General features: G+C 38.5%; 1 protein-coding gene across 3 annotated transcripts in view; it reads right to left on the bottom strand.

The window, feature by feature from the left end:
* The window catches only part of STX7 (syntaxin 7), a 31,138-nt gene that overhangs the window by 4,565 nt on the left and 1,154 nt on the right, over nt 1–25,419 (bottom strand). The window contains exons 1-8 of one of the 3 annotated variants that reach the window (XM_036380801.2): nt 20,891–21,020; nt 19,999–20,139; nt 5,727–5,796; nt 4,096–4,186; nt 2,326–2,463; nt 1,639–1,691; nt 876–966; nt 203–275 (exon numbers count right to left, since the gene is read on the bottom strand). In XM_036380801.2, coding sequence (XP_036236694.1) covers nt 203–275; nt 876–966; nt 1,639–1,691; nt 2,326–2,463; nt 4,096–4,186; nt 5,727–5,796; nt 19,999–20,080 — 598 coding nt within the window. In that variant the 5' untranslated portion in view covers nt 20,081–20,139; nt 20,891–21,020. Of the gene's footprint in view, nt 1–202; nt 276–875; nt 967–1,638; nt 1,692–2,325; nt 2,464–4,095; nt 4,187–5,726; nt 5,797–19,998; nt 20,140–20,890; nt 21,021–25,419 lie in introns of those variants that run through there. The other 2 variants (XM_054514374.1, XM_036380800.1) reach the window with 2 other exon arrangements.

Below are 25,419 nucleotides of genomic sequence, written 5' to 3'. Positions count from 1 at the left end.
GTTTTAAACTAAATTTTAAGCACTCTTTCTTACTGTGTTCCCAGTCATCTCAGCCAGTCTACCCATTATTAGGTTCTATCTGATTTGCTTTAGCATTAATAGTGTCATTAAAGGAATTTTTCGAGCAAAAGGAAGTTCTACACTGCAGCTCACCAGAGAAAGTGAATAAAAAATTTTCAGGTAATATTTGAATTGGACTTACCTATTACATCACCTTGTTCATGAATCATCATTCCTAGATCTTTGAAAATTTCATTGATGTCCATAATATCAGCCTGCAAAATGAAATCATTAATGTACATCACACATTTAAGCATCTGTGTGCATTATTTAGATGTAAATACTATATCCTTCTCCTCCAGGATGTGCATCCATGACTCCTTATATTACAGGATGGAAAAAAAAATCCTTAATGTGTTTATTTTAAAAGTTTTTCTCGTACTTTGAGACCGAGTTTGAGGTCCTTACTTACCAGAGTTTCAATGAAATAGAAAATCTCTGTATTTCAAGAAATGTTCAAAAAAGTCCACTTAAAAATGAACATGATGAACAATACATTGGGAAGACGTGTGACAAGACGTTTAATTTCGCTACATTTATATTCACTGTTTAAAACAGTTCTATAATATGACCATATTGGAAAAAAATGGTATGCATCTTTTCTTGCAATCACACAAGCACTCTTATTCCACAGAACCACTGAAGTTAAACACAGTATATCAAAACATGGCTTTCATACAGTAGATTTCAAATACCCACAGACAAATCCAAACTACTCAAGATTCATGCCACCAATCAATGCTCATGCTCCTTTAAAAATGCTATTGTTTTGGAACATCAAAAACATGTTCTGCTGTAAAACCACTTGTACTTACTTCAAGCTGCCTAATGGAAGATTCCCTCTCCTCAATAAGACGGAGGTCATCTTCTGTAATTTCTTCATCTTGCACTTGTGTTTGTGGTTGGCTATCACACACAAAAAAAAACCAACAAAACCAAAACCCATGCAGAACTAAACAAATACAATGAGAAATTATTCAAAAGGATAAAACTACAGTTAAGTACATAGCACGTTTTACGTTATCAGTCAATAAAATGTGTGGTTTTACCCTTGTCTGTGCCTGGCTAACAGAAATGGTATAACCATCACAGCTGTGGTGTAGCAGAGCTGCTGGAGCAGTGCTGCACAGAGCAGGGGACTGACTGGAAATTCTAAGTATGAATACAAGGTCAAAGTTTCTTCTGAACTATCAACTGCAGACTTTACATCTATCTGAGCAACAAAAAAGAATCTGAGACTAAGAAACAGTTCTCAAAGAATATGGAAGTAATGGGAGTTTCCAGTAAACACTGGACCCTTATCACAAAAGCTTTACTTTTTTCAAGTTGGAATCTTCTTCCCTAAGTTTTTGGTCCCAGAAAACCCAAATGCGGCTTAGGGGAGCTTAAGGACATGTGTGCAGCTGAAGCATCAGGAAAAAACGAGGGACATTATGTGAACTGCTTCTTTTTCTCCCCATGTATGCCATCAAAGTATCTTTATGCTAAACACAAAAAAAAACCCATGGTCAACTTACTTCCCTGCAGGCCATTCATTATTCTGAGCTAGGATAAGGCATATTAAGTGATTCAACCTACCTGTCCCAAGAGACAAGTGTTCCTTCTTTGTAGTTATCTTCTGGAGCCCCACCCTACATGATCAGTGTTTAAAAATATAAATAAAACATTATACCCCTGAAAAGAGCACTGGCAGCATTTCTATAAGGAGTCAATACTGGGAGGTTTCTGGTAAGTCAAACTGAAACATGATTCAACATGTTCTCTCTGATTTTGCTTTATGCATGCATAAGGCTGAAATATGAGCAAAAGCATTCAGCTCAGTAACTGCCTGCTGCAACTTACAAGTATGGAATGTGTATTGGCACAGAGTGAAAAGGCAAAATTGATATACTGACAAGGAAAATCTGAAGCTACTCAGCACTTCTCCACCTTAATGCTCCACTGAAGTCATTCTTCCCCAAAGGAAAAAATCTGTTGATATGTAAAGGTAGAGCAAAAGCATTTCAAAATCTACTAGAAGCTGCTTTTGCAAGATTACAGCATGAACACGGGGCAGTTCATTCCTCTCTGTGACAAAGGAAAGGAAGAAGTAACAGTTGTCCAGGGAGGTTATTACAACTTAATGCAGCCTTTACTATCATATAGCACATGTTCTGCAGCATTTAGACTCAGCTATAAGCTAAGTAGCACTGTGGAGGTAAATCTGACACAGAACCCCCCTAACACCAATGTAAAGAACATAGTGGCATATTTTCTGATACTTACAGACACCCTTGAGCTGGCTCTTACTCTGGCTACAAAGTCTTTTTCCTTCTCAGCAGCTTGCCTTTGGAGTCTTTGGAAATTTGTTAGTGCTGTGGTGAACTCTCCCACAAGACGATCTTTCTGTATTTTTCTTTGACGCTGTAGGAGAAAAAGTTTTACCAAGTCAAATGAGCTCAGGCTTTTCAAGGCTTTACTATTTCCAGTCTGCTAAATACCAAGGCATATATATCCTTTCTACTAAATTGGTGTAAGGGAAGGCTGTCAACAAAACCATTTGCAATTCCATGGACAAGCCTTCTTTCCTTCTGGGATAACATAACCACATAAATTAAGGCATTTAAAGAAGAAATCAATGTATTTATTTTCATTTAACAACTGGAAATGAGCAATGATAAGAAAGCTTCTACCTTCCTTATTATCCACTGATTGTAAAATCTTCTGCTTTATTGTGAAATATTTTGACACCAGGAATGCTAAAATATGCAGAGATGACTGAATATAGAGGGGAGGAAGGGTGCAGAGAAGAAAGAACAGAGCACTTAATATGTATTTTACATAAATGCTGGAAATACATATTGAACTGAATCCAGCAGTGGGTTCACGTACTCCCTTAAATGCTTTAAAACAGATCCAGAAATGCTTGTTCTCTCCTTTCAGGTTTGTTTTTTTCCAAGATGTAATGAGGAGAAGGGGAATATTGGGCACTCAGGAGAGCCTCCACTGTATTTTGCTAAATATATGCATTCATCAACCCTTCCAATTTTCTGAAAGGTTGTCATTTGCCATTCATGAATCTGTTATTTATGCATTTCATTAAGAAATAGCTTTGATAAAAGGGTAAAATTAACCTATAAAACATTTCACTGTGAACTTTTCAAGTCCAAGACAAGCAAACAGAAAATAACCTGACAAACTAAAGATACTTTGGCTGAACTAGAGGTTATATACCAAGATCAAGTTCTAACACTGCTGTTAGAAGTTTACAGCTTGACAGGATGAGCACACATAGATCACGGCCTGCCATTTGAACTCCGTGTTTTAAGACCATTCACTTTTCCAAAGGCTCCTTACTAACTACCCACAGACCAGACTAGTTGTTTAAGTGACAATAACCTGAATCCATGTTTTCTAGGATCCTGTTGTTCTCCCCTTATTTAAGTGACAGATTTTGCTAGGATAAGAAACCACAGGAGGGCAAACAGGAGTGTGCTAACCACAACAGCCACTTCACATGTTTCTGACTGAAAGATTTTACACACACCTCAGAAAGAAGATTGATTTAGTAACAGCTCCTGTCTAGTCCTCTTGAGAAAGGAAAAGCCTGTGACAAGACATAGCATATGCTGATCTGAGTGATGCAGAACAGACATACTGTGATAATCAAATTACTCAGACAGTGAGTGAACAGTGTTTTGCCACACAATTCCTAGACCCTGGAAGCAGTCAGAGTGATGGCAGAGTCAGATACAGCATCACTGCAATGGATTACAAAGTGTCCAGCTACCTGAAAAAGCAGAAAGGCACAGCCCATTGCCTTGATTCCCACTACTTCAATCACACTACTTCATTCCTGATACATAAAAACAAGTTTGGGACAAGTCTGGACGGTAACAAAATATTCTTACATTTTAGTGAATTCCTGCTTGTGCAAATGTGTTGACTAACTAACTAAACAGTGCTTTGAAAACAGGAATAAAGAACTGAAGTGGCTCAAATACTTTACATGAGCCAACATATTAATCAAACAAGCCATGCTTTTTGGTTTTATACCTGTTCACTTGTTGCAGGCAAAGATCCAAACTCTTTAATGTATTTGTCAGTTTCTTTGGCAAGTTGGTTGGTGTATTGCTGCTTCTGTTGCCTAAAACCAAATGCAAATTTTTATTAGAGACCATCAGGTTACTTTGCTGAATTTCACTGATTCTCAAAAAACATCAGTACTAAAAGCTTTCTCTGAAGCACACAAAGCCATCTTTATTCTGTTGTTTGCTGTAAAGGCATGAAATCATGGATTCCAGGCAAGACAGGTGTTGAAGAAGGTGTATTCTGCAGTGTGACAGCATAATTAATAATTACTCACTTTTTTTTTCCCTTAGGTTTCCTCTATTTTATTCATGTGCAGTAATACATTTGTAGTCATTATGAATACATAAATATACTTCCGATTTTATCACACAATCCTTTACCAATATTCACTTTTATTTTGTTCTGAAGCAACTCAAATTCTTTACCTGCTTTGGCATCTTCCCCGCCCAGTCTATATAAAAAGGTTTTATCTGGAAAGCTATTATCAAGCCATCAGCATCAATATTTAAAATAATCAAATAACTCTTGGAAAGGCCAAATATTCAGAGAAGTGAAAGATCAATAAAAACTCAAGCATGTTTACTATATATACATAAATTATTCCAATAACAGTCTGAAGCGTGTCCTTAACAACAGTTTCTGTGCTGTTTAGGTGTGAATTTATGCTTAGATCTTATTGGGTTATTTCATCAACTGCATGTGTGTATGTTGCTCTTCACCTGTTCTGTCTCCAGTAGAATATCCCCTGTGGATTGTACCTGGCTAATGTTATGGGCCCTAAACTTAGGCTGTTATGAAGAAATTAGGCTGTTCACCAAAATGAACATCACAACTTTGGTCCAACACACACCTCCTCCTACTAGTCAATGGCCACAGCAAAGCACGAAACACACAAAAAATGCCAGGATGAGCACATGTTGCTTACATGCATTTGTGATGCTGAGATTAATGTGGTAAAGAAGTTTAATGAAAAAATCATCCTGGTTCATTAGACCATGCAGAAAAGCAGAGAGCAGCTGCAGTCTCTCCTAGAGGCATATTAGAGGAAGTCCACCTTTAGGTGACTGAACTCCAGCAGAGCATCTGCCTTGGAGTCTGATTTCACTTCAGTTATGTTACTACTTCTGGTACGTATTTATTCTATAATGTCACCCCTTACTGTAGCTTTCATCACTAAAAATGATATTCCCCTTCCTCTCCCAGTATTTCACCTCCCAAAAAACCCATCCCAATATATTCATTACCTTGTGACACTTCTACAATCAGATTGGAAGCATTGACTGGAGTGGAGGGGTGTGGGGGTATGTTTTTGAGCAGTGATACTGCTTTCTGTTTGTGCCACTTTGCTAATAAACAGGACAGGTTTTACAGATGCACTGATACTGCAGGCAATGTGCATGGTAAAATCAGCTGATTCGAGTTTACAGTCTACCCTACTTTATAAAGCACATCTCAACATCTAAGTTTCAAATCTTTCTCTATCTCACCTTGCTCAGGAAAATCAAGCACTCTGCCTAACAGAAACCCACCTCATCACCTAAGAGGAGATTGTTTACAATGCAATGAAATGAAGTGTTATGATGTGAAGTACTCACAGCTGTTGCCTCAACTCAGGCGTGTCCTGTGGTGTTCCAAGCTGATGGAGTATTCTTTGTATTTCAGCAGCTGTTTGTGAAGAGGAAGAAAAAATTGAATGGGGCAGAGACAATTGCTATTCAGTTTAATGCATTTTTGCTTGACAATTCTAAAGCCATGTAAATAAATTGACAGAAATGGATATGCAGGACTTTTTCAACCTACTACAAAGATTCCATTTGTAAGTCCCAAAACAATTATTGAATGATTTTCGCTATGTCAAAGACAAAACCTGAGGTTTCTTATGAAAGAATGTATTAAAATCTTTAGGTAGAAACAGGCAATTTAAAGATTAGTCAATGATTTCATTATAGTAAGTCTAAATCAGGGGTTTTATTTTTTTTTTTTTTTAATAAACAGCACCATTCTTATTCTGGTTTATTTTATATATGTCATTTTGGAAAACCATATGGAAGACTTCTATAACATCTTACACGAACATTTCAGAATCCATGCATCAATGAAGAGACGGCAATAAAGCATTCATGGGTTAACAGTACATTAAAAAGGAAAGAAAACTTGTGTGTCCAGGTTTAAATTGCAATTTTGAAAATCTTATGGTTGTAAGTCTGGGATACAAACTGCCAGTGATTTTAAAGTGTATTTCATGAAACACATTAGTTTTGAACTGCAAGAAGTGACATATTGTCTGAGGCTTATTTTCAGCCTAATATATTTTACTGACATGTGAGAAAGCAAGGAGAAAAATGAACAGAAACTTAAAGGATAGGTAATTTTTCACACTGTAAAGCTTATAGTTTCTCTGTATTTCTGTGGCTCTTCCCAGGCACAATGGTGTACCACACAGACAGATATGGTACAATATTATGTGGGATCCTCACTTCCTTATCTCAGCATCTATTTTTTTCCTTAAACACAGTTGAAAATGCATTAAGTGACAACTCTACATAAGGAAGAAAAACATATTAAAAAAAGAGAGTACTTTTCTATACACTATAGAAGTTACCTGTAGGAAACAGAACTACAGGTAAGAAAATAAGCTGAGTTATGTTAACCAGTTAGATAAAACTGCAATTCCTTAAAGCATTTTATTAATAATGTTAATTCTGATCTTTGCTTCATAACAAATCTTCAGTGAATGTAGTATAGCTGATAGTGGATTATCTGCACTACTTTACAAAACATCCCAATGCTGGCAACTGCTATAGCCAATACTTTGTGTGCACATCCAGGTAATGAATACATCAAAACAGGCAAGTTAGATTTACATTAGGTAAAAAAATCAAATACTTAATGCAAGTGTTTTTGAGATAACTATATGGCATAAACAACTAACAGAATTTCTGTGTGGAATAGCACTGTAAGATGGGTTTCATGCAGCTTGTATTTTAACTGAGCTGAAAAACAGCAAAACATGAGGGAAGATTTTTTGATTTTGGCTACAGTCACCACTGGCTACTAAGGACCAGCCCTTCCCTGCTTCCTGCATGCTGGGCAAGGCAGTGCCTGTCTGCCTGCACTTCTGGGCAGCTGCAGCTGCTCACAAACACTGATCAACACGAGCTCGGGGTTATCAAGCTTCTTTTTTATGGCCAGTGTAATGCACTGTTTTAAAATAAGCAAAAAGATAACTGGCTGGTGTTATCTTCAAAAATATGGAGTTTTAATATCTATAAAACTGAACACTAATTATTCTGTATTTGTTCCAAGGCACTCTGCCTTCTGACTGCAGAGCCGAGGAGCTCGGTTACTCGTATGTACTTGGAAAAGGGAGACTAAAAAGGAAACCCAAAAAGACAGAAATAAGTCTCAGTGTGTCCTACCGCTACCTAGAGGTGCATTATTTAACTGCAAGTGAAGAAAATGCAGGTTTGTGTTTTAAATAAAAATTCCCCAAAACATGGCCTATACTTAAAATATTTGTATGCCAAGCTAACTGCATATTTACCTTACTTCTAAAGCTGAACACAAGTAGATAATTGAGAGAAAATTAAAAGCCCACATTGCAAATTTGGTCAGATGTACAATTCCAAAGGCAGAGTTTGTGGCAGGTCAGGTCTTGTGATTCAAAAATTTAGCATAAAATTCAAACACATGTTATCATGAAGTCTGTAAGTATGCATAGAAATAGCAAATTTCTAATAGGACTTCAAATCACAAGGGGAAAAGTTTGAGAAAAAAACCCTAAGGACTGAAATAATAGCATTTTCTATGCTTCCTATAATTCAGTATTTTCCACCTTAACCTTTCATAGGTATTACTGAAAAAAAAGTTCATGTTTATATGAAGTATAGCAAAAAATATTTTCATAGGAAAATGAAAATGCTTATTTGAGTAAATAAATAGAAAAAGAGGCAGAGCACAAAAAGTAAATTTTGGCCAATAGCCTTCAGCAGCATTCTGGAAGATGCTTCATAAAAAAGACAAAAACAAGTTAGTAGGGCCAGCATAACAAAGGAAGTGGAGAAGCTGACTTTCCTGAAATCTTGGTTTACAGTATATACCTACAGATTGATGAGTTAAAGAAATCCAGTCTTTGCACTCCTTTGTATTAATATAAATATGCTGGCATGTATACAGACTGAAAAATACATTCTTTATAGTCTTCTAACTCTTTTGGTTTGGCTTGTTTTTTTACTGATTTCTCACTGCAGCTACTTCTGATTCAAATATTTTATCTAATATTATAGATGTAATCACAAAGCCACCTAAAATATGTTTATAGTGATAGTTTCATGAACAAAATTTTTGAACAGGATTAAAGATATTACCACGGGGATCACAGAGGGAAAGGGTCTCACAGGTGTCACAGAATCTGATTAAAAGCAAGAACTAGCTCTGCAACTCCTTAGATCATAGGACAATATCCCTTCCTTTACTCAAGGGAAAAGCAGGTAGCCTTAGCATCTCCTAGACTGAAGAAATACCTCTGCTTGCTCCTTGCACTGCTCCATGTGTGAAAGAAGCAGGGAGAAGAACCAAGCAGGCAATTGGGAGCAAAACTGCTGAAAAACTGGGATTACTCTTTGGAAAACAGAAGTTCCTAAATTCCTGATTTCACTGCTGATGGTTGTACTTATAAGGGTACTGTCTCCTTCCTTCATTTAGCCAGCATTTCAGGCCTGTGTAGGGAGTTCAGGCTGGTAGATCACAGCACACAGCATCTGCTCTGGTGCCCTCAGTCCATCAGTAACACTCAAGCGTCCCAGAGAGCCAAAGGCTTAGGCCTAGCTCACAAAGCCCTAGCACTGCACTGCAAACATACTGGTAACAGTCAGGGACCCAAGATCACAACACAGCTTTGACAAGTTCCTAGGCTACTTTACTCGTTATGCTTTTCCCTTCCCCAGTTTCCCAATTCTTCAAACATCCCAAGAAGTTCCAAAAGACAGGAATAACCTAAGGTCCCTCCTGTCTTGGACATTACCAATCCTGCCACAGAGACCGACTGGATCTTGTGCATGATTTTAATTCATTTCAGTGCAAAGTCAGACACTGGCTCACGTGAGCACTTAGGCTCCTTGGTGTACATAGGTGGCTGCTGGACTTAGCTCAGGAGCTGCACAAGGGCACACACCACATGTGCACACAGGCATTCTTTACCAAAGTCACCAGCGCATGGCAACACCCTGCAAACTCCTGCAGCCACTTCACACTGCACATCAGGGGAGATGTTTGCATAGAATGGAAATCAACAGCTCTGTCAGGGCTCACACTGTACTGGCAGGAACAGCACCTTGCCAGCTGTGGGCTGGCAATATAAGAAAGCAAGCCCACTTTGGAAACTGAGCAGAGCAGGAAGCAAGGATACATGACAGCATGCAAGCAAAATGCATTTTTTTCCAAGAAACTGCTGTCTTACATGCAAAGGAATCCCATTTTTTCTACTGAAAATTAGTCTTGTCTTAGAAAGAAGCAATACCATAACATTAAGAAGACTTTCCATTTGTCCTTGCAGTATTCCTGATCTAAATGTCACAATACACAACTATTAGCTGATAAAAGCTACTCAGCTTCTCTAAGGCTGATCACATGCTCAGAAACAGGTCAGACATGGTTAATGATGAGCCAGAGAAACAATTAAGACCTAACCTGAATTCCTACAGAGAAAATTATTCAAGAGTCAGCTCATGTTTATTTTTACTAAGCCAAACAGTGGTTCCATTTCTAGTCAGTAGAAGGCTCTTCCTCTAGTTAAGGAGAACATCAAAAGGAAAGTAGTAGTCTGATATAAAAGACCTCCTTTCCTCTACAAGAGTCATGGAAGTAGAGATAGCTGGAGTGGAAATACTTACAATGTTTAACAGGTAGGAGTACTTGAGAAACATGTTCCTGACTGATCTGTAATAATACAATTTTTTTCATAAATAAAACCATGTTTCACATATTGGATCACACAACTACCCTTGCTTTAGGCTGGCAAGCAAAGAAGAAAGCTTCCTCTCCTTCCTCCTTGTCTTGTTTTTCAGCCAAATTTGCAAAGCTGTTTCATTACTACAAGTAAATCCATGTTGACATACTGATGGTTCCAGTCCTTGAAATCAGAACATTTAAAAGGTGGCATAGGAAATTTTAAAATTAAAATACAGACAAAAATAAATTAATGCAATGAAGACCAAAATGCAAACAACTTCTTTCTTCTAATATCATGGGTGAAAATAATCTTAATCCCAAACTGTGAAATAGTAATCACTGTACAAACTGTAATACCACAGTATTGTTGCAGTAGAAAAGGCAAAAAAAATCCCCACCCAAATCCTTCAGTAAAATCCTAATGCTTGAAAGGTACTGCATCAACTAAGAGAATGGAAATGAAGAACAAAGTGGAGGTCACCTACCTTCTCTGGCAGAGCTGAGAAGTGTCCAAGACTGTTACTGATGTTCAGCTACAGCATTAGACAAAGGAAACTGAGAATGGTCTTACTTTGCAATGTTTACCAGCAACTCCAGCTACAGGAGAGAAGCTTTCTCAAGCTACCCATAATCAGCTGTCTTCTTACCTTAAACTCTGTTCTATTTCACATTTGGAAAACCAAACTTTAAAGCCCCAAGTGGCCATGACCAAGCTTGCTGCAGCTTTACGAGTTGGAGAATGACATGCATCAACAACATAATCCTGAGAGTTCTAAAAAATATACCTCAATATAGAAGCATGAAACTGAGGGCAAATATGTTTAATGAGTGCTGCTTATTACCCCACTGCAGTAACTTCACCTCTTACTTGGATCAAAACTGCTTTATAGCCATCCAGCAGCTGTTTCCTTTAGCTTCCTTCAGCCAGATCCACCACATTGCCCAGTTTCATAAAGCTATGGTCTAATGCTTCCACAGAAAATGTGTCACTCACTGGGTGTGCATGGAAGAAACGCCAACAGCAGCACAAGCAACAAACACTGAGGCACTGCTCTGCAGAGGACAAGAACCAGACAAGCAGGAAGAGCAAGAACAATGAAACCTGCCTTACAAAACAGCAAGGACTGGGACCTCACAGGAAGAAGGAGCAGAACAGCTCCTCCTGAATGTTAATTGCAATGGTCCCACCTATGTCACCATCCTATACTTAAAAAGTGACAGACAGGGTTTTACTAACTGTCTGAGGTTCACAGGGCTAACACAACAACAGGCATTTAAAGACAATGCTTTTTACTCATTTTCCTTATTCCTGCACCCAAGGAGAATAAACAGAATCAGCAAAGTGTTCCTTCGTGTACACCTAATGCAACATTTGATTTGCTCCATGTGAGCCTTATGCTCCAACTGTGGCTTCATAAGGCAAATAAGCAGTGACTAGCACAGTCACCTTGCAGAAATGCTTTGTCAAATACCTCACATGCGCTGAGACCGGCTGGGTAACTATGAAGAAATCTCCTACTTCTTTCCAGCTGAGCAAGTGAGTCAACAAACAGCACATCCAGTTACAGATTAATTTGTGTGGAATCTAATAAACTTCAGAGTCCCTCCAGAGCAAGTTATTGGAACAAAAGAATTATTTGTTAAAATTACACCAGTTCAAACTGCTTTTGCCTGGGGACAACAAACTTCCTCAATTTATTCAAATCCAATTCAATGTGTTTTCTTTCTGCACTTCAACTGAGGGTACTTGACTAAAGATGAAGAGATGCTGAAGAAAACATTCCTAGATCAAGGAAAATTAAGAGAGACACATTTTACAAGGGCACCTAGTGATTGGACAAGGAAGACTGGCTTCAGTCTGAAAGAGAATAGGATTAGGAAAAAAATTCTCTACTGTGAAGGTGACGAGGCACTGGAAGAGGTTGCCCAGAGAAGCTAGGGATGCACCATCTCTGGAAATCTTCACATCCAAGTTGGATGGGATTTTGAGCAGTATGATATAGTGTGTAGCATCCCTGCACATTGCTGGGAGTTGAAACTAGATGATCTCTAAAGTCCCTTCCAACACAAGCCTTCATATGACTCAGTGATTCTGACTTAGTTGCAATATCTTCATCAGATGTAAGTCTCCTGTGTAAGACCCTCTTTAAAGCTATTAATCTAGTTCACTCCCTCAAATTTTGCATAAATCACAATGCCATAGTGCTGTCTTGCTAGCCCTACTTTAAACAAGAGTGACAGTTTCTCAAAGGAATCAAATCCAGGACACCAGTCAAAAGAGACCAGTTTACATTAAAAAGCATCCCCAGGAACTCACCTACTTGAAATCAAATATCCAAAAACTTTAGTAATTTGGTTTTAAGTAATTTGCTTTATTCTATCTTAACTCAGTATGCAATACTGATTATTCTAAAACAGGAGAATGCATCAGCACAGAAAAAACAGTAAATGATGCATGTGTGGGAAGGAGAAAATAAAATGAGGATGGGCCTGAAGATTGTCCCCTGAGCTCTAAGAACTCAGTACGCTTGGACTAGTGGGAAAACATCCAGTCTTGTAACCTTTTCTTTATATTTTGTTACAACTTCTGGCATTTCTAAACAGAATCATGCCTCAGAGCAACCAGGAACACCAGCAACAATGCCTGAAGTTCAGGATCTGCCCTCATTTTTTTCACTGCTGTTGTAATTATTTCATTCTAGGGTACTCCCATCTATAATGGTCTTTCAAGGACAGAGTGAAGTGGGGGCATTGAAGTATTGGCTCTTCTTCTAATATGGGTGTAGAACACACTAAACACACATTGTTAAAGTGTACAATTACTGATCATGCACTCAATTATTACAGCTCAGCCAAGGCAAAGTCATTAAACCAATCCCTTTATATTCTTATCCTAAAGTGTCCCTGGTAACTTCCTGAAACTTGGAAGTTTGAGCATTTCTCTAAAGAATACCAGTAGCTTATTAAATGATGAAAATGAAGCATTGTTCTGCAGTAAACAGTAACTGCACAAACACCATAACCCAACCCATTTCCATGAAGGAAGTCTGGTTTTTAAGAGGCCAGGTCATTACTGCAGCCACCTCAGGAGCTGACATGGAAGGAGACACAATACACCACAGACCGGACAACACAAGCAAGTAGCTGCTACTGCGGGGTCACTCACAATCAATCACTGACCTGCATTTATTCTAAGCCCTGACAGGTGTCTAGCCCCAGCACAGCAGTTTTATAGCAGATTTGATAGAGGACTCTCTGTATAATCAAGCTGCTACGCAATCTCCTGTCCACAAGAAGGAAAATCCAACAAAACTGAGCTGCAGCAGGCATTTTAAGTACCTTAGAGAGCATCTGAAATACAACTCTCCAGAGCCAGGAAGAAGCATGAGGACTCTGGCCACATCCCTTCTCCTCTGCTGCAGGTGCAGGCTGTTTTGTAAAAGTTATCTTATCAAGGTGAGTCCATTTATACTTGCTCCATCAACAAAAGCAACAGTTGCAGAAGAAGTGCGGACATCTTCACTGGCCACCTCTCTGCTTATAACTGTAATGCAATACAGTGCCAGTCAAGGAAAAACTCTCCCTTTTTTGCATATATTGACACAAACTGTGCTGGGGCATACATGGAAGACCCATTTTTTCAGTCTTTTCTGCTGCTAGCATAAATAAATCCCTGCCCCTCTTGTGCAATGTCATCCAAATAAGACAAAGACAAGAGAAAACACAGAAAAATATTAAAAAGCTTCCCAGATTCATAGACAAATCTGTGATGCATGCTTTCTTAAATGTATATGCTATTTTACATAGAAAAAAACCTTTAAGAACTGCATGGAAATTATTCAGGCTTGAGGTTTTCTATTTCTATTTTGAGAAATAATTTGTTTCTGCAAGAACTGTGAGCTTCATAACTTCACCTCATTGCAAAGACAAGCATTTAGAAAGACTCAAATTAGCTAACTTTCTCCTCAATTCCTCAGCCTTGGAAGAAGTCCACAAAATGAAATGTGGAAGGATACAATGGTTCTTAAAATCCCTAAATAACCCGCTTTTTCCAGGTTTTATAGAAACTTCACTCCATAGCCAAGAAACCTTCCGCACAACAGCAACAATAATAATATATAAATTGTTTCAGCTGGTATGTTCCCACAAAGTTTAATCTGGTTAACTGCAGCTAATTGGAAATTTCTGACAATACCACATTTAGAAGCCTCAACAAGCTCTACTGGGAGACTGTTTTCTTAAGAATCACACCTGTACAAAACCACACTTTTTATATATAGACAAAACAGAATTTTCTTTTCATACAGGCTGTGATTTCAACACCTCAGTGATCTCATTTACTTTTCATGTGCCCATCTGTGTTCTTCTTTAGCCAAGAGTAATCATGCGAACCTGCTGGTGTTTCAAACATAGTGACAGATACAGATTTTTGTGAATGTTTTTAGCAGAACATTTTAACTACCTACTGGGCTTAAACCACAACAGAGAGGCATCCATTGAAAGTGTTAATATTTTTCAGGGTTTAATCTACATTTATTATTTTTTACAGTCAGATCAAGTTATAGAGGAAGTCATATGATTGATCTAACTTAACTCCCATCTTAACGACATTGAGTGAGAATAGTAGCTTATACAAAACTTGAGATGCAAGAGAAATTGAATGAAATTGTTGTCACAGGACAGGTATCACATGGCAGAGGGATTTCTGCTGGCTTAAGCTGACCTTCCAGGAATGCGCTCTATATGAATTGATACTTGTGCTGCATTAACGAACAGCGAAGGACATCAGCAGAAAGCAGAAGTCCCTATGAGAAAGTATCTCTCAAAGTCAGCCAGACCCCCTCCAATCATATGTGGATTGTGGCTACTGAATTTTATTTTTATTACCTTGCAGCATGCAGAGAATGTGTTTGTTCAGCTAGGGTGATCTTCAGTGTGAATGAACAAGTCAAATACTTTATCAGCGACCTACCATGCCAACACTGAGCAAGGCTAGATTACGCCATTCTTACTGGCTTCTCAACCAACTCTGTACAAAATGCTGACACTACCTGGAGGAGTTGGGGACTGAAGGAAGGGTTTGGTAGGGAAGGAATATGAACCATTACTACAGTTAATGTAGTTCTCTAGCTTGATTACTGTTTGCAAACTAAAAAAAAAGTGCTTTAAAAGAAGTGTTTTAAAACCCAAAGACTGGGCATATTTTACCAATATCAGGCTTTGTTCTGTGTTCCCAAGCAAAAGGCAGCATTCTAAACTGCTTCTAGATGGGCAGCTCCAAAGCTCAGCTCAAGATGCCAGTGGAGACTTGATAGTTAGAAATCTAGCCTGCACCGTTCTTGCTTTTTTTAAGGAATGCTCCAAGTAATGTATTTGGTAGCTACAAATAAAATATTAACTACAAAGCAAAACAAAGGCATACTAGCCTGCTTCCTCAGTGTCCCACACATGACAGAGTTATTGTATGTGTGGGGAGGAAAAAGCATGGCTTGCTACTTCTTGCACTGTTCCTGTCAGAGACATGAGTCAAATCTTTCCAGCTGAGCAGAAGAGTCAGCTCCTCTAACTGTATCCTTCCCACATTTATATCTGTGAAGTTGTTCCTGTAGAGGAATGCAATTCCCATTTTTCTCCCTCTTGGGAACATCTTTTTAAATAAAATGCTTTCCCTCCTTTAGCCACACAAAGAGAATCAGTTCTTTAAAATCAGAAAGTGGTCAGATTTCAAAGAACTGCTCCCCCTCATCTTCAGTTGTGAGAAGTCTGAAAATTACATATTTTAAAGTCTTTAAATTAGGCTTTGTGTCTCACTTAATCTACTTTCATCTGTCCACTTGTTGGAAGATCAGATTTATACAATTGTATGCCCTTCCAAAAGAGAGGGAGAGGAAAAAAGGAAAGAAACAATCACACGGGCTCATCCTCCCAGGCGTATCCCAGTACGGTAAATGAACATGCCTAGTAGAAATACAGTTTTGTAAGCAGGCAGAATTTGTTCTGTCACAGAGAAATATATTTTGATAACTCATCTTGTATCTGTGCATCACACTCATTCCTTGTCCATCCAGTTGCTGTAGACAAGAGGAAATATTTCAAGGAAATATTGAAGGGAGGCATTTAGATTTGTCTCAAGTTAATAGCACTGCCATTAAGCTGACAAATAGGTGAGAGTGCTACCTGTGAAATCCAGTTCTAGAACAACTGCTCCTTCAGTAAACTGATTAAACCACCTTGATAATAGGTTCTCTGTCTGCAAAGGCCAGACAGGTTGGAGCTTTACATCCTACATATATTCTTCCACATATTCTCTCCTCCATATTCTTGTTCTTCATATTCAGAAAGCTAGGGACAAACCTCAACCACCTTTAAATGCACTACTGGACTTTTAAAGCATGAAATGTAGGTCACCAAGATTTTATAAAGATATAATATAGGCCTGAAATGAGAATTACAGTTACTTTAGACTAGGATCCAGACAGACCATCAAACCTTAACTACCAGTTGTGTTCTAGTAAGATAGAAATTTAGCAGCTATCCAAGTCTAGCTCATTATACACTTCTTTGGCTTTATTATTTGAATCTGAAGTTCCCTTAGCTGTTTGCAGATTTACCTCTCATCACTGCTAATACAGACCCTGAAACCAAACCAGCGAGACATGGCTTGCAGGCATTGCTGCCCTCACTGAGGTTCAGCACACAACACTGCAGCTCATTTGAGCACATGTGATTCAGGCTCCCCAGACTTCAGAGCACTGCTCAGTCACATGGATACTCAAAAACTCCAGGAGTCAGTCTGAGAGCCTAACTCTCTCTCCTGCCTGAGGCCTGCCACTTTCTCTGGATGTCAAGAGCAGCCTTAAGTTTTGCAACTCCAGCTTCTCAGTGAAACAGTTGTGACAAAAGTAATAGAGAAATACCCCACTGACTAGTTCCTTAAATCTCAGCTCAGAGATGTCACTGATAAAATATAAGTTTCAGGCTGAGCAAAGCAACTGCTCTCTAGATGTTGTTAAGTGATGTTATACACATTTATTTCTGCAGAAATGCTGGAAAAGTGAAACAAAGCACAAAGTAAGAGAGCTCACAGTACAGACAGCAGCATATGCTGCTTCCCATTAGCTAGCTCAATTTCAATCTTCAAGGTCCTAAAAAGGACTCACCAACACCCTCTCCTCCAAAGAAACTCAAACAGTCCAGTACAGATAGCATTTATTGCAGTAGCTGAGCAAAGGTTTGTACAAGGCAGAAGCAATTTATAGCTATTAACACACCTTCAACAAAACAATCAACAGCATGATTGCATCAACAGATAAAAAAATCTGTTCTTTGAAGTTAAAAGGCTAACCAAGATGTTACCAACCACAAGTGTATGTCCTTCCATTAACCCAAACCAAAAAGAATACTATCTTGCAACTGATACAATTATTGAAGCAGTGTGTTAAACCAGCATAGAGAGGAGCTTTCCTAGCCAATCAGTAACAGTGGGCTAGATGAACTAGAAAAGAAATGAGAGTATTAATACAACATAAGCATCCTGCCCATGCATTATGAGTGAGGTACTTAACATATGTATTTTATCTTGAAACAGATCAGTTTTATTACTTGGAAGGTGAGGATGTAATAATTCAGCCTTGAAGAAATGTTAAAGATTGTTGTTCTCACCCATGCTACTTCCTATAAACTCTGGTGTATTATGAAACCTTGGCTGCACAATGTTATCTAATATAGGAAGTTCTGTATTTCCCCAACAAGTTAAAGGGCCAGCTTGTAGCTCAAAGGGTCAGTTTCTTTTCAACTAATCTGTATCTCATCTCCATCTCTATAGTAGTATTCCCACCTTGCTTGCATGTTACCGGAAGTGTAAACTAGTTTTGAGGTACCTCCTGAAATAGCCTGGTGATCTGAAATGAAATTCACTTCCTCTATTAATCTCACACTGAAAACCAGAGTATCCACACACCTCCAGGTTAACCAAGAAGAATTCAAATGTGTTGACGCCTCTCACAAAAGCTTAGCATCTCCAGGCAGAAGTGCAAAACCAAGGCAACTGCTTAGATGAAAACCCATGCATTTATGGTTAAGATTCCTGTCTCTCCCCCTTCCTTCCTAACCAAGATGAAAAACTGCAATCTAAGAGACATGTTCAGCATCTCACTAGCACTGTAAGTGCCTAAGCTTGCAGGTTTCTTCCATCTTACCTGGAAGTTCCTGCAGCTCCCACAGTGCAATAGAAAGCTGCATGGGTATTACACACAGTGGGAAAAAAAAAGCTAGAAAAGTCTGTAAGTCCTTAGAGACCTCAGTTCAGGAAACACATAGGATCCAGACCCTCATAAAAATCTATGGACTGCAAGAGTAACTGAGTGGTTACAATTCAGTCAGATCTACACAAGAGCAAGGGATGGAATCCAGCTGTGTCCCTACCAGGACTAGAAAATCTTTGGCTGCTGCTTTTCAGAGCAAAGCTCCGGTTTCTGAAGCCATGCAGCAGTGGGGCTTAGAGACATTTGGACTTGGGTCTTGGCATGGCAGTAGCACCTATCCATTGCTCAGACTTTAGCCATCTAAATTTCAAGATACAAAAGACAGTAGAACTGCAGATAACTCTTCTGGCACATCTCCTATCTATGCATGGGCAGCTTGCTGTTAACATGCCTTGGGGAGGAGACAGAAGAAGGAAGAGAAGGGACGGAAGGGGAAAGATGAGATTAAGGAATCAGGGAGTCCAGCACAAGACAGTTAATTATGTTCAGCAACTTCCATAATACTCCAGTTTCAATCACTGACTTTATGTTTTCATCTGACAGAAAACCCTTGTTTTACATCTTGGAGCTCAGTGTCTGTCACAGATGGGCAGCTGCCTCTGGAAGACCAAGTTAGAAGCCATCAGACTGAATGAGTTCACTGCGCAGATTTTAGGAAATAAAACATGAGGACTTTTACAGAGTTTGTTTGTTAACTTTAGGTTGTGGAAATACCACTCTGAAGTACAGAAACTTTTCAATAAGGCAAAATTGCAATTTTTGTTCTTGCCTGTTGAGATCTTAAGAAATTCTTTCTGGAAGAAAATAGAAAATGTAACTGAAAAAACCAGGAAAAAACCCAGTCTGTGCCACTAACCTGCCCTACAAATACCAACTTCTAGAATTTGTCTTCAAAACAAAGATCAAAATTTTAATAAAAACTGACGTACTTTACTGTCCAGAATTCATTTGAAGTTTTAACATTAAAATACTCATTTCTGCATGCACTCTGCATCCTGCACAACATAAAACACACGTACCAAAACTAGCCACATGTTGTTCATGACTATTTCCCTTCTGATGAACTATATACTTTACATAGTTTGTCAATCAAGTTGTATTTGCTTTGTATTCACACACATTAAAAAAAAATGGAAAATGGTGGAAAAGGGAAAAAGGATTGACAATCCCAGCAGCCTAATTAACCTCTAGCTTGAATACCCCAGTTAGGTGGCTAAAAAAAACTAAGTAGCATGAAACTAAGTACTGGTATTTTAAAACTTGCAGAATTTATTTACAAATCTAAGACATACAAGGAAGAAGGGGAACCTGTGAGGCCACAGCTTCTGTCCCTGCTAAAAAATTCAAGCTTCAGTGAATACTTGATGCAATCCTTGCTCAGCAAACACCTCAACCTACCATCTTAAAGTGTCCTTTAACTGCCAGGACAAAACTGGTGAATACAGAGTGATACTATCTGTACTTGCCATGGCAGATCACTGCTAACAATACACATGAAGGAAGGAACGATCACGCTGTGTGGGGTGCCACAAACCTACCAAATGAGTAGGCAGAGTCAGAGTTAATTCCCATGAATGAATCTGAGACACTCACCTTGAGTGGGGCCACCACCATTACTAAAATTTTACACAAAACATGCACAAATGTAACTTACAGCATTGTGTGATCTTCTGGATGTTAGAAGTTATGCGTTGGGCTAGTTGATTAGGATCCCCAAAACCTGGTCCGTACGACATGGCTGAGTAGATCTGCTGTCACAGTCATCCACAACAGGAAAATGACAGACAGTCTCTACCTACAGAAAACAATAGTTATGTTTTGGTCATTGGTTTATAAAGGTCTTCATCTTCTTAAAGATACATGGGAGAATACATGGGAGAAGATTAAAGAAAACTCCATATACTAATGTTTACCCTCCTTGAACGCACTGTACTTCAAGGACAGTTTATCTTTTGTCAAACTTCTTATATATTTTCCCCACTGTAATCAAAGAGTGTAATTTTCATTGCATTTACCATTCCAGTAAAAAAATGTTTCATCTGAAACTTCCAAACCCTCTGAAGAATTACATCCCAAACCAATTACATTGTTATTTACATACCATATATCACCCACCCCAACAATAAAATCCAGCATAAGTAACTACTGGAAAAAAAACTTCAGAAAAAAGGCAGCAACCAGTTTCCTCCAAACAGCAATCATTTGTATCAACTTCAGTTTTAGTTTAACCCAGTGCCACCTAAGTTCTATGAATTAGCACTTTATCCTGTTTCAGCTGCTGTGTTTGTCGATATGAATTCTTTTTTCAACAACTTGGGTATGCAAACACATTTTTAGGGGTGTTTTTCCATCCATACAGATAAAATTTCAGCACAAGCTCATGGGCACATATCCTAAATCAAAATTACCAAGACATAAATTACAATGCCTGTGCAAATCAAAACTGGTGGTTTATCTGTTCTGCAGTGAGAATGCAAAATAATCAAGTGCAACACATCCAACACAAACCCACAATTTCATCCAGGCTGTGCTTTCCTGCACATCACCTTCACAGGTTGAACATTTCAGCTTCACCACTTCCCCGCATTTCCACTGTTCAACCCAAACCACGTGCTTTCCAAACAATGTCCTCTCCTCCTGACCCATCAGCTTCTGCTTAAGAGACACCGCTAAAATTCCATTTCAGGTATAGAGAAAAAGAAAGCAAATTTACTGTGTGAAAATAAGGAAATGAAAAGACCAACTGATTTGTCAAGTATGACAGCAGCTGTACTACAATTTGCAAACCCTAGTCCTTAAAACCTTTTTTTAAATACAAACAATTAACAGTCATTGTTGCCAAATATTTCCTTCCTACCTTGGAAATGCCTGTATTAATACAGGCAGCAATACCCTGGCTGTTTTAAAACACAACTGGTTTCATATCTCTGTCATATAAAATGATCTCTAGCAGAGCCAAGACATGTACTGGTCTTGACATTGTACAACTCACCAAAACTTCACCAGGGATGTAAATACAGAGGTTAGGCCCATCCCTGCCTCCCTGCAGGTGACATCACCTGTGCCCCATGAAAAAGCTGCTGCTACCATGAAGACAAACTCTGCTTAATTTAAAAATGGCTGCTTCACTATGATCCCAAGCCCTGCTTGGAGTCATCAGGCCCTAGTAATGAATAACCTGACAGCAGACGAGGTCACAGGGAGTGTATTTGCACTCTTCTTCTTGCTGCACCACTGCCAGAGTCATGATAACTGCCTGCAGTGTCGTTTCCTTTGTCTGTACCATATGCAGATTCAAGTTTTTCTGACTAAAGTCTGGAGTCAGTCAGCCAGCCAGCCTAAATCCCACTTATCTGGGCCAAGGCTGGAACTACAACTTTTGATTTTTTTTGGAAATTCCAGGCAAAATCGCACTGAATTTGTATTGCAAGACCAAACCCATGCAACCTTTACAGCAAATAAATGGCTCTATACCTTAGGGCATTGACTACGTAAGGAAATCTACTAATTCAGTGAAAAATACAATAATAGGCATAAAATACAAAGAAACCACCTAAAAACTAAATTTGAAAAAGATTTCTCAGAACTGCTGACAGGTTTTTGTAAAAGTTATTACTATTTCTAGATACCTTAAAAAAACTTTTTAGTTAAATATTACAGTTAATGTTAAAAGTTGTTTAACTTTTATGTTTAATGGTAATGTTAAAATGCCACTGCTAAGGAGAAGAGATAGCAAAAGACCAAGCTACCTTGTGTAGAATTAACTGAAACAACATTTCATGATTGTTTTTTTTTTCTTTCATCTTGGTATTCACCTAACACAGTTGCCTGTAGGACTGTTCTCAGGAATACCTTTACAATCAAGAGATATGCACTGAATATTTCATCCAAGTCTTGACAAAAGCAGCTACTGCTTTTTTTTTTGTCTTGCAAATTTCTACAGCTAACTGTAAATATCTTTAAAGAAGTTACACTCCACTACACTGACAAGCATACAGATTGTTCAATACATAAGACAAGAATTTTTAAAATTTCTACAACAGCCAAACACAATAGATAGCAAGATGTTCAGATGACAGAGTTCAAACTCCACAAGATATAGTTCAACTTTTCATCTGCACATGTAGATCTCTCTAATTGTTGACACAATTCTTTTTATCAACTCACATACTTAACAATTGAGTACTTATAGCAAATTTGTAGGATAGCCATGTAAATTCACAACTGGTTTACTCCATACATATTCTTCTGCTAACAGAGCTATTCCTGAGTATTTCAATAATACAGATAGATGACAGTAAGTGACTGTCTGGGGAACAGACAGAAAGAGAGGTAAGAGGACAGCCATCAGCTGTCATCACCTCCCAATCTTCACCACATTTTCTCCCTCTAGTTCTCACAGTAACATGGGTATCTGAACCTGATGAACACCCTTCTTCCACTCACAACCCCTTCACTTGTGAGTGCTGAGTTACTCAAGCTCCTCTGAAAACACAGATAAGCTGAGCCCTTGGAAAGTCAACTGCTAATGACCTAGACAAGGTCAGGGTTTCAACCACCAGGAAAAAAAACAAGCATGCACCAAACACTTCTTTCCATCCAGGGTGATAGGAGCATTCATCACGACACTGTATTTCCACAGAAATTACCCCTTTTCCCTTTCACAGCATTTAAGTACTCTGTTGTGATGTATTTGGTATGACTGGCTGCACAACTTACAAAACAGGGAAGTTAAAGGCCTGCTGCAGTTGCAGGAAGTACACTTTGCCTTCAGACTGGAACCAAGCTGCACTTGTGGTAGTCTTCAGTTCCTCTAAAAGTTTCAGTCAGGTGTGAGTTTCTTATTGCACATTTTATCTTCTGCTCAACATCACTGCCTCTGAATGGGAGTACACTGAGTGCCAATTCAGTTTTTCAAGCTACTGCAGAAATTCCAAGGAACTGAGTTGACAAGCACAAATTAAATGAAAAATCAGAACATTTTATTGACACTAACTGAAGCAGGATCTCACTGTACATTGAGGTTTAAAGAACTCAAAGGACTGAATATATTTTCCGTAATTTCTGCATTAACTAGTTCCTACATCATTTGGTCACTTCATACCAAAACAAAAAATGAACATTAGTACCAACATATCTTCTAGCAAGGTGTTTATCAGGCATAAGAAAAAATCCACTTTTTCATCGACTATGAATGTAGAGACAAGAAAGTCTCCACATCTAAGCAGCTCCCCAGTGTCATTCCTGAAGCTCCATCAGGACAAAAGGAAGTGATGTGACAAGCACTGCACATGTCAGATTTCACAGCAGTTGCACGAATATTTTGCAGACTCCAGTAAGCTACAGTTAATAAGCACCTAATCTATTTTGTATTCTCTCATTTAGATATTCGAAGAATTCTCCTTCTCCCAGAAGTCTAGCCCAGATACATTAGGATAAGAACCCTTAAGCAATAGTTTCACTGTTTGAGCAATATTATAGCATTAGGACCTAGAATGTTTACATGGACCCTTAACTTTCAGAAAGCAGAAAGTACACACTGCATTCCATAGAACACTTGAAAATTTAAATCTGATCTGATTTTATGCCTTTAAGTATCCAGAAATAAGTCATAGGGCTTTCCTTACAGGATATTCTTTTCCTAAATAAAGGTCACAGTAACAAAGCTTCTCTTAAACAATATGTGGCTTCCTTTACGAACTACCCCTCCCAAAAAGAAAAGGTCAAAATTCTTCAAGCAGGGTGAAAACACAGCCAAAAGTGATGAACTGCTGAAAAACTTGGGCGAAAATTTCAGCAAGTCACAATGTTTGCTACAGAAAAGATAAGGACCTCCTGCTACAGCACCTGAGGGATTATCATAACAGACTCTTAGCAACTGAATTAATAAGATACAGGTGAGCATTAAATCTGTCATTATTTTGCTAAGGGATGAGGGAGGTTTAATTTTTTCCTGGACTTATGTCTCTTTTTCCTTTATACTTCAGCTAAAATATTTAGAGACTGATATCACATTTCCCACTTTCTGCTTTTACAGCTCCTTGTGCTGAAATCCTGGTCCACAGGCAGGCTGTAGGCCCCCATAATACAAAACCTGCCGTGGAGCGTAATAAATAAGCAAACAAAGTAGCAGTAAAATTAAATTCTTCTTGCCTTCTTAAAAGAAAAATTTCCAGATTATTTTTTTATTCTCTACTTTCAGGTAGAAGTCAAACTTAAATCCATATATGGTAGGAAAAAGCAAAGTTTATTTAAAACAGCATCAACACTAACAGAAGAGATGTCAAAAGGTAACTGCGTAGCTACTCTGCACAATTCCCTTAGCCTTGCCATGTTACTGATGCTGAAACCTACCAAAACCAAGCTCGCATCATCTAACAGCTCTATGTTTGGGGTTTTTTGAAATAATTATTAGATTGTGCCACTAGTCAGTGTTTTTAGTCATTTTTTTCTAAAAATGATTCTGTTAAACAAAGATGCAATTTAAAGCAGCAACATTTAAACTGCTCAGCATGAAAAGCTAAATTACAGAAGCCTGAAATTCTACTAGGCCTAACACATCACCAACGCTAAGCATATACGGATAAAAATTACCACCCTTACAATTGTCTGATTCATCCACACTGATATTTATGATGAACTAGGTGAAGGAAGTGCATAGCTTTCACAAGCCTAAGAGAACATATTAGTGCTTGGAAAAATGCCTTAAGCAAGAGAATTATGTTTCCTAGGAGCACACGAGACATTTAAAAGCCTTATGATGAAGCAAGGAAAAGGAACGCTGGGGACTGGAACTATGGGGAAAGAGAGGGAATGAGAAGTCTGAAAATGGACCTGATGACCATTTCAAAGTGCCCAGTTTCTTTTGCAGCTGGTTATCTCATGGGAAAAAGAAGATGGATGAGAAGCCTGATATATGTGGTGTGTTTGTTCTCACCCAATTCTCCATCATGGTAGCTTGTTGGCTACCAAGTGAACAGATCAAGCACACCAAGGGATAAGTTTACCTTTGCACAAAATCCGATTGCAATGCATGCCAAGTCTCTCTGAGGCCTACCGGGGTGCTAATGACTAC

Source organism: Molothrus ater, chromosome 3 (assembly GCF_012460135.2).
Source record: "Molothrus ater isolate BHLD 08-10-18 breed brown headed cowbird chromosome 3, BPBGC_Mater_1.1, whole genome shotgun sequence".
NCBI lineage: Eukaryota > Metazoa > Chordata > Aves > Passeriformes > Icteridae > Molothrus > Molothrus ater.
The sequence above is the reverse complement of the archived record's forward strand: the minus strand, read 5'-3'. Positions and strand labels throughout refer to the sequence as shown.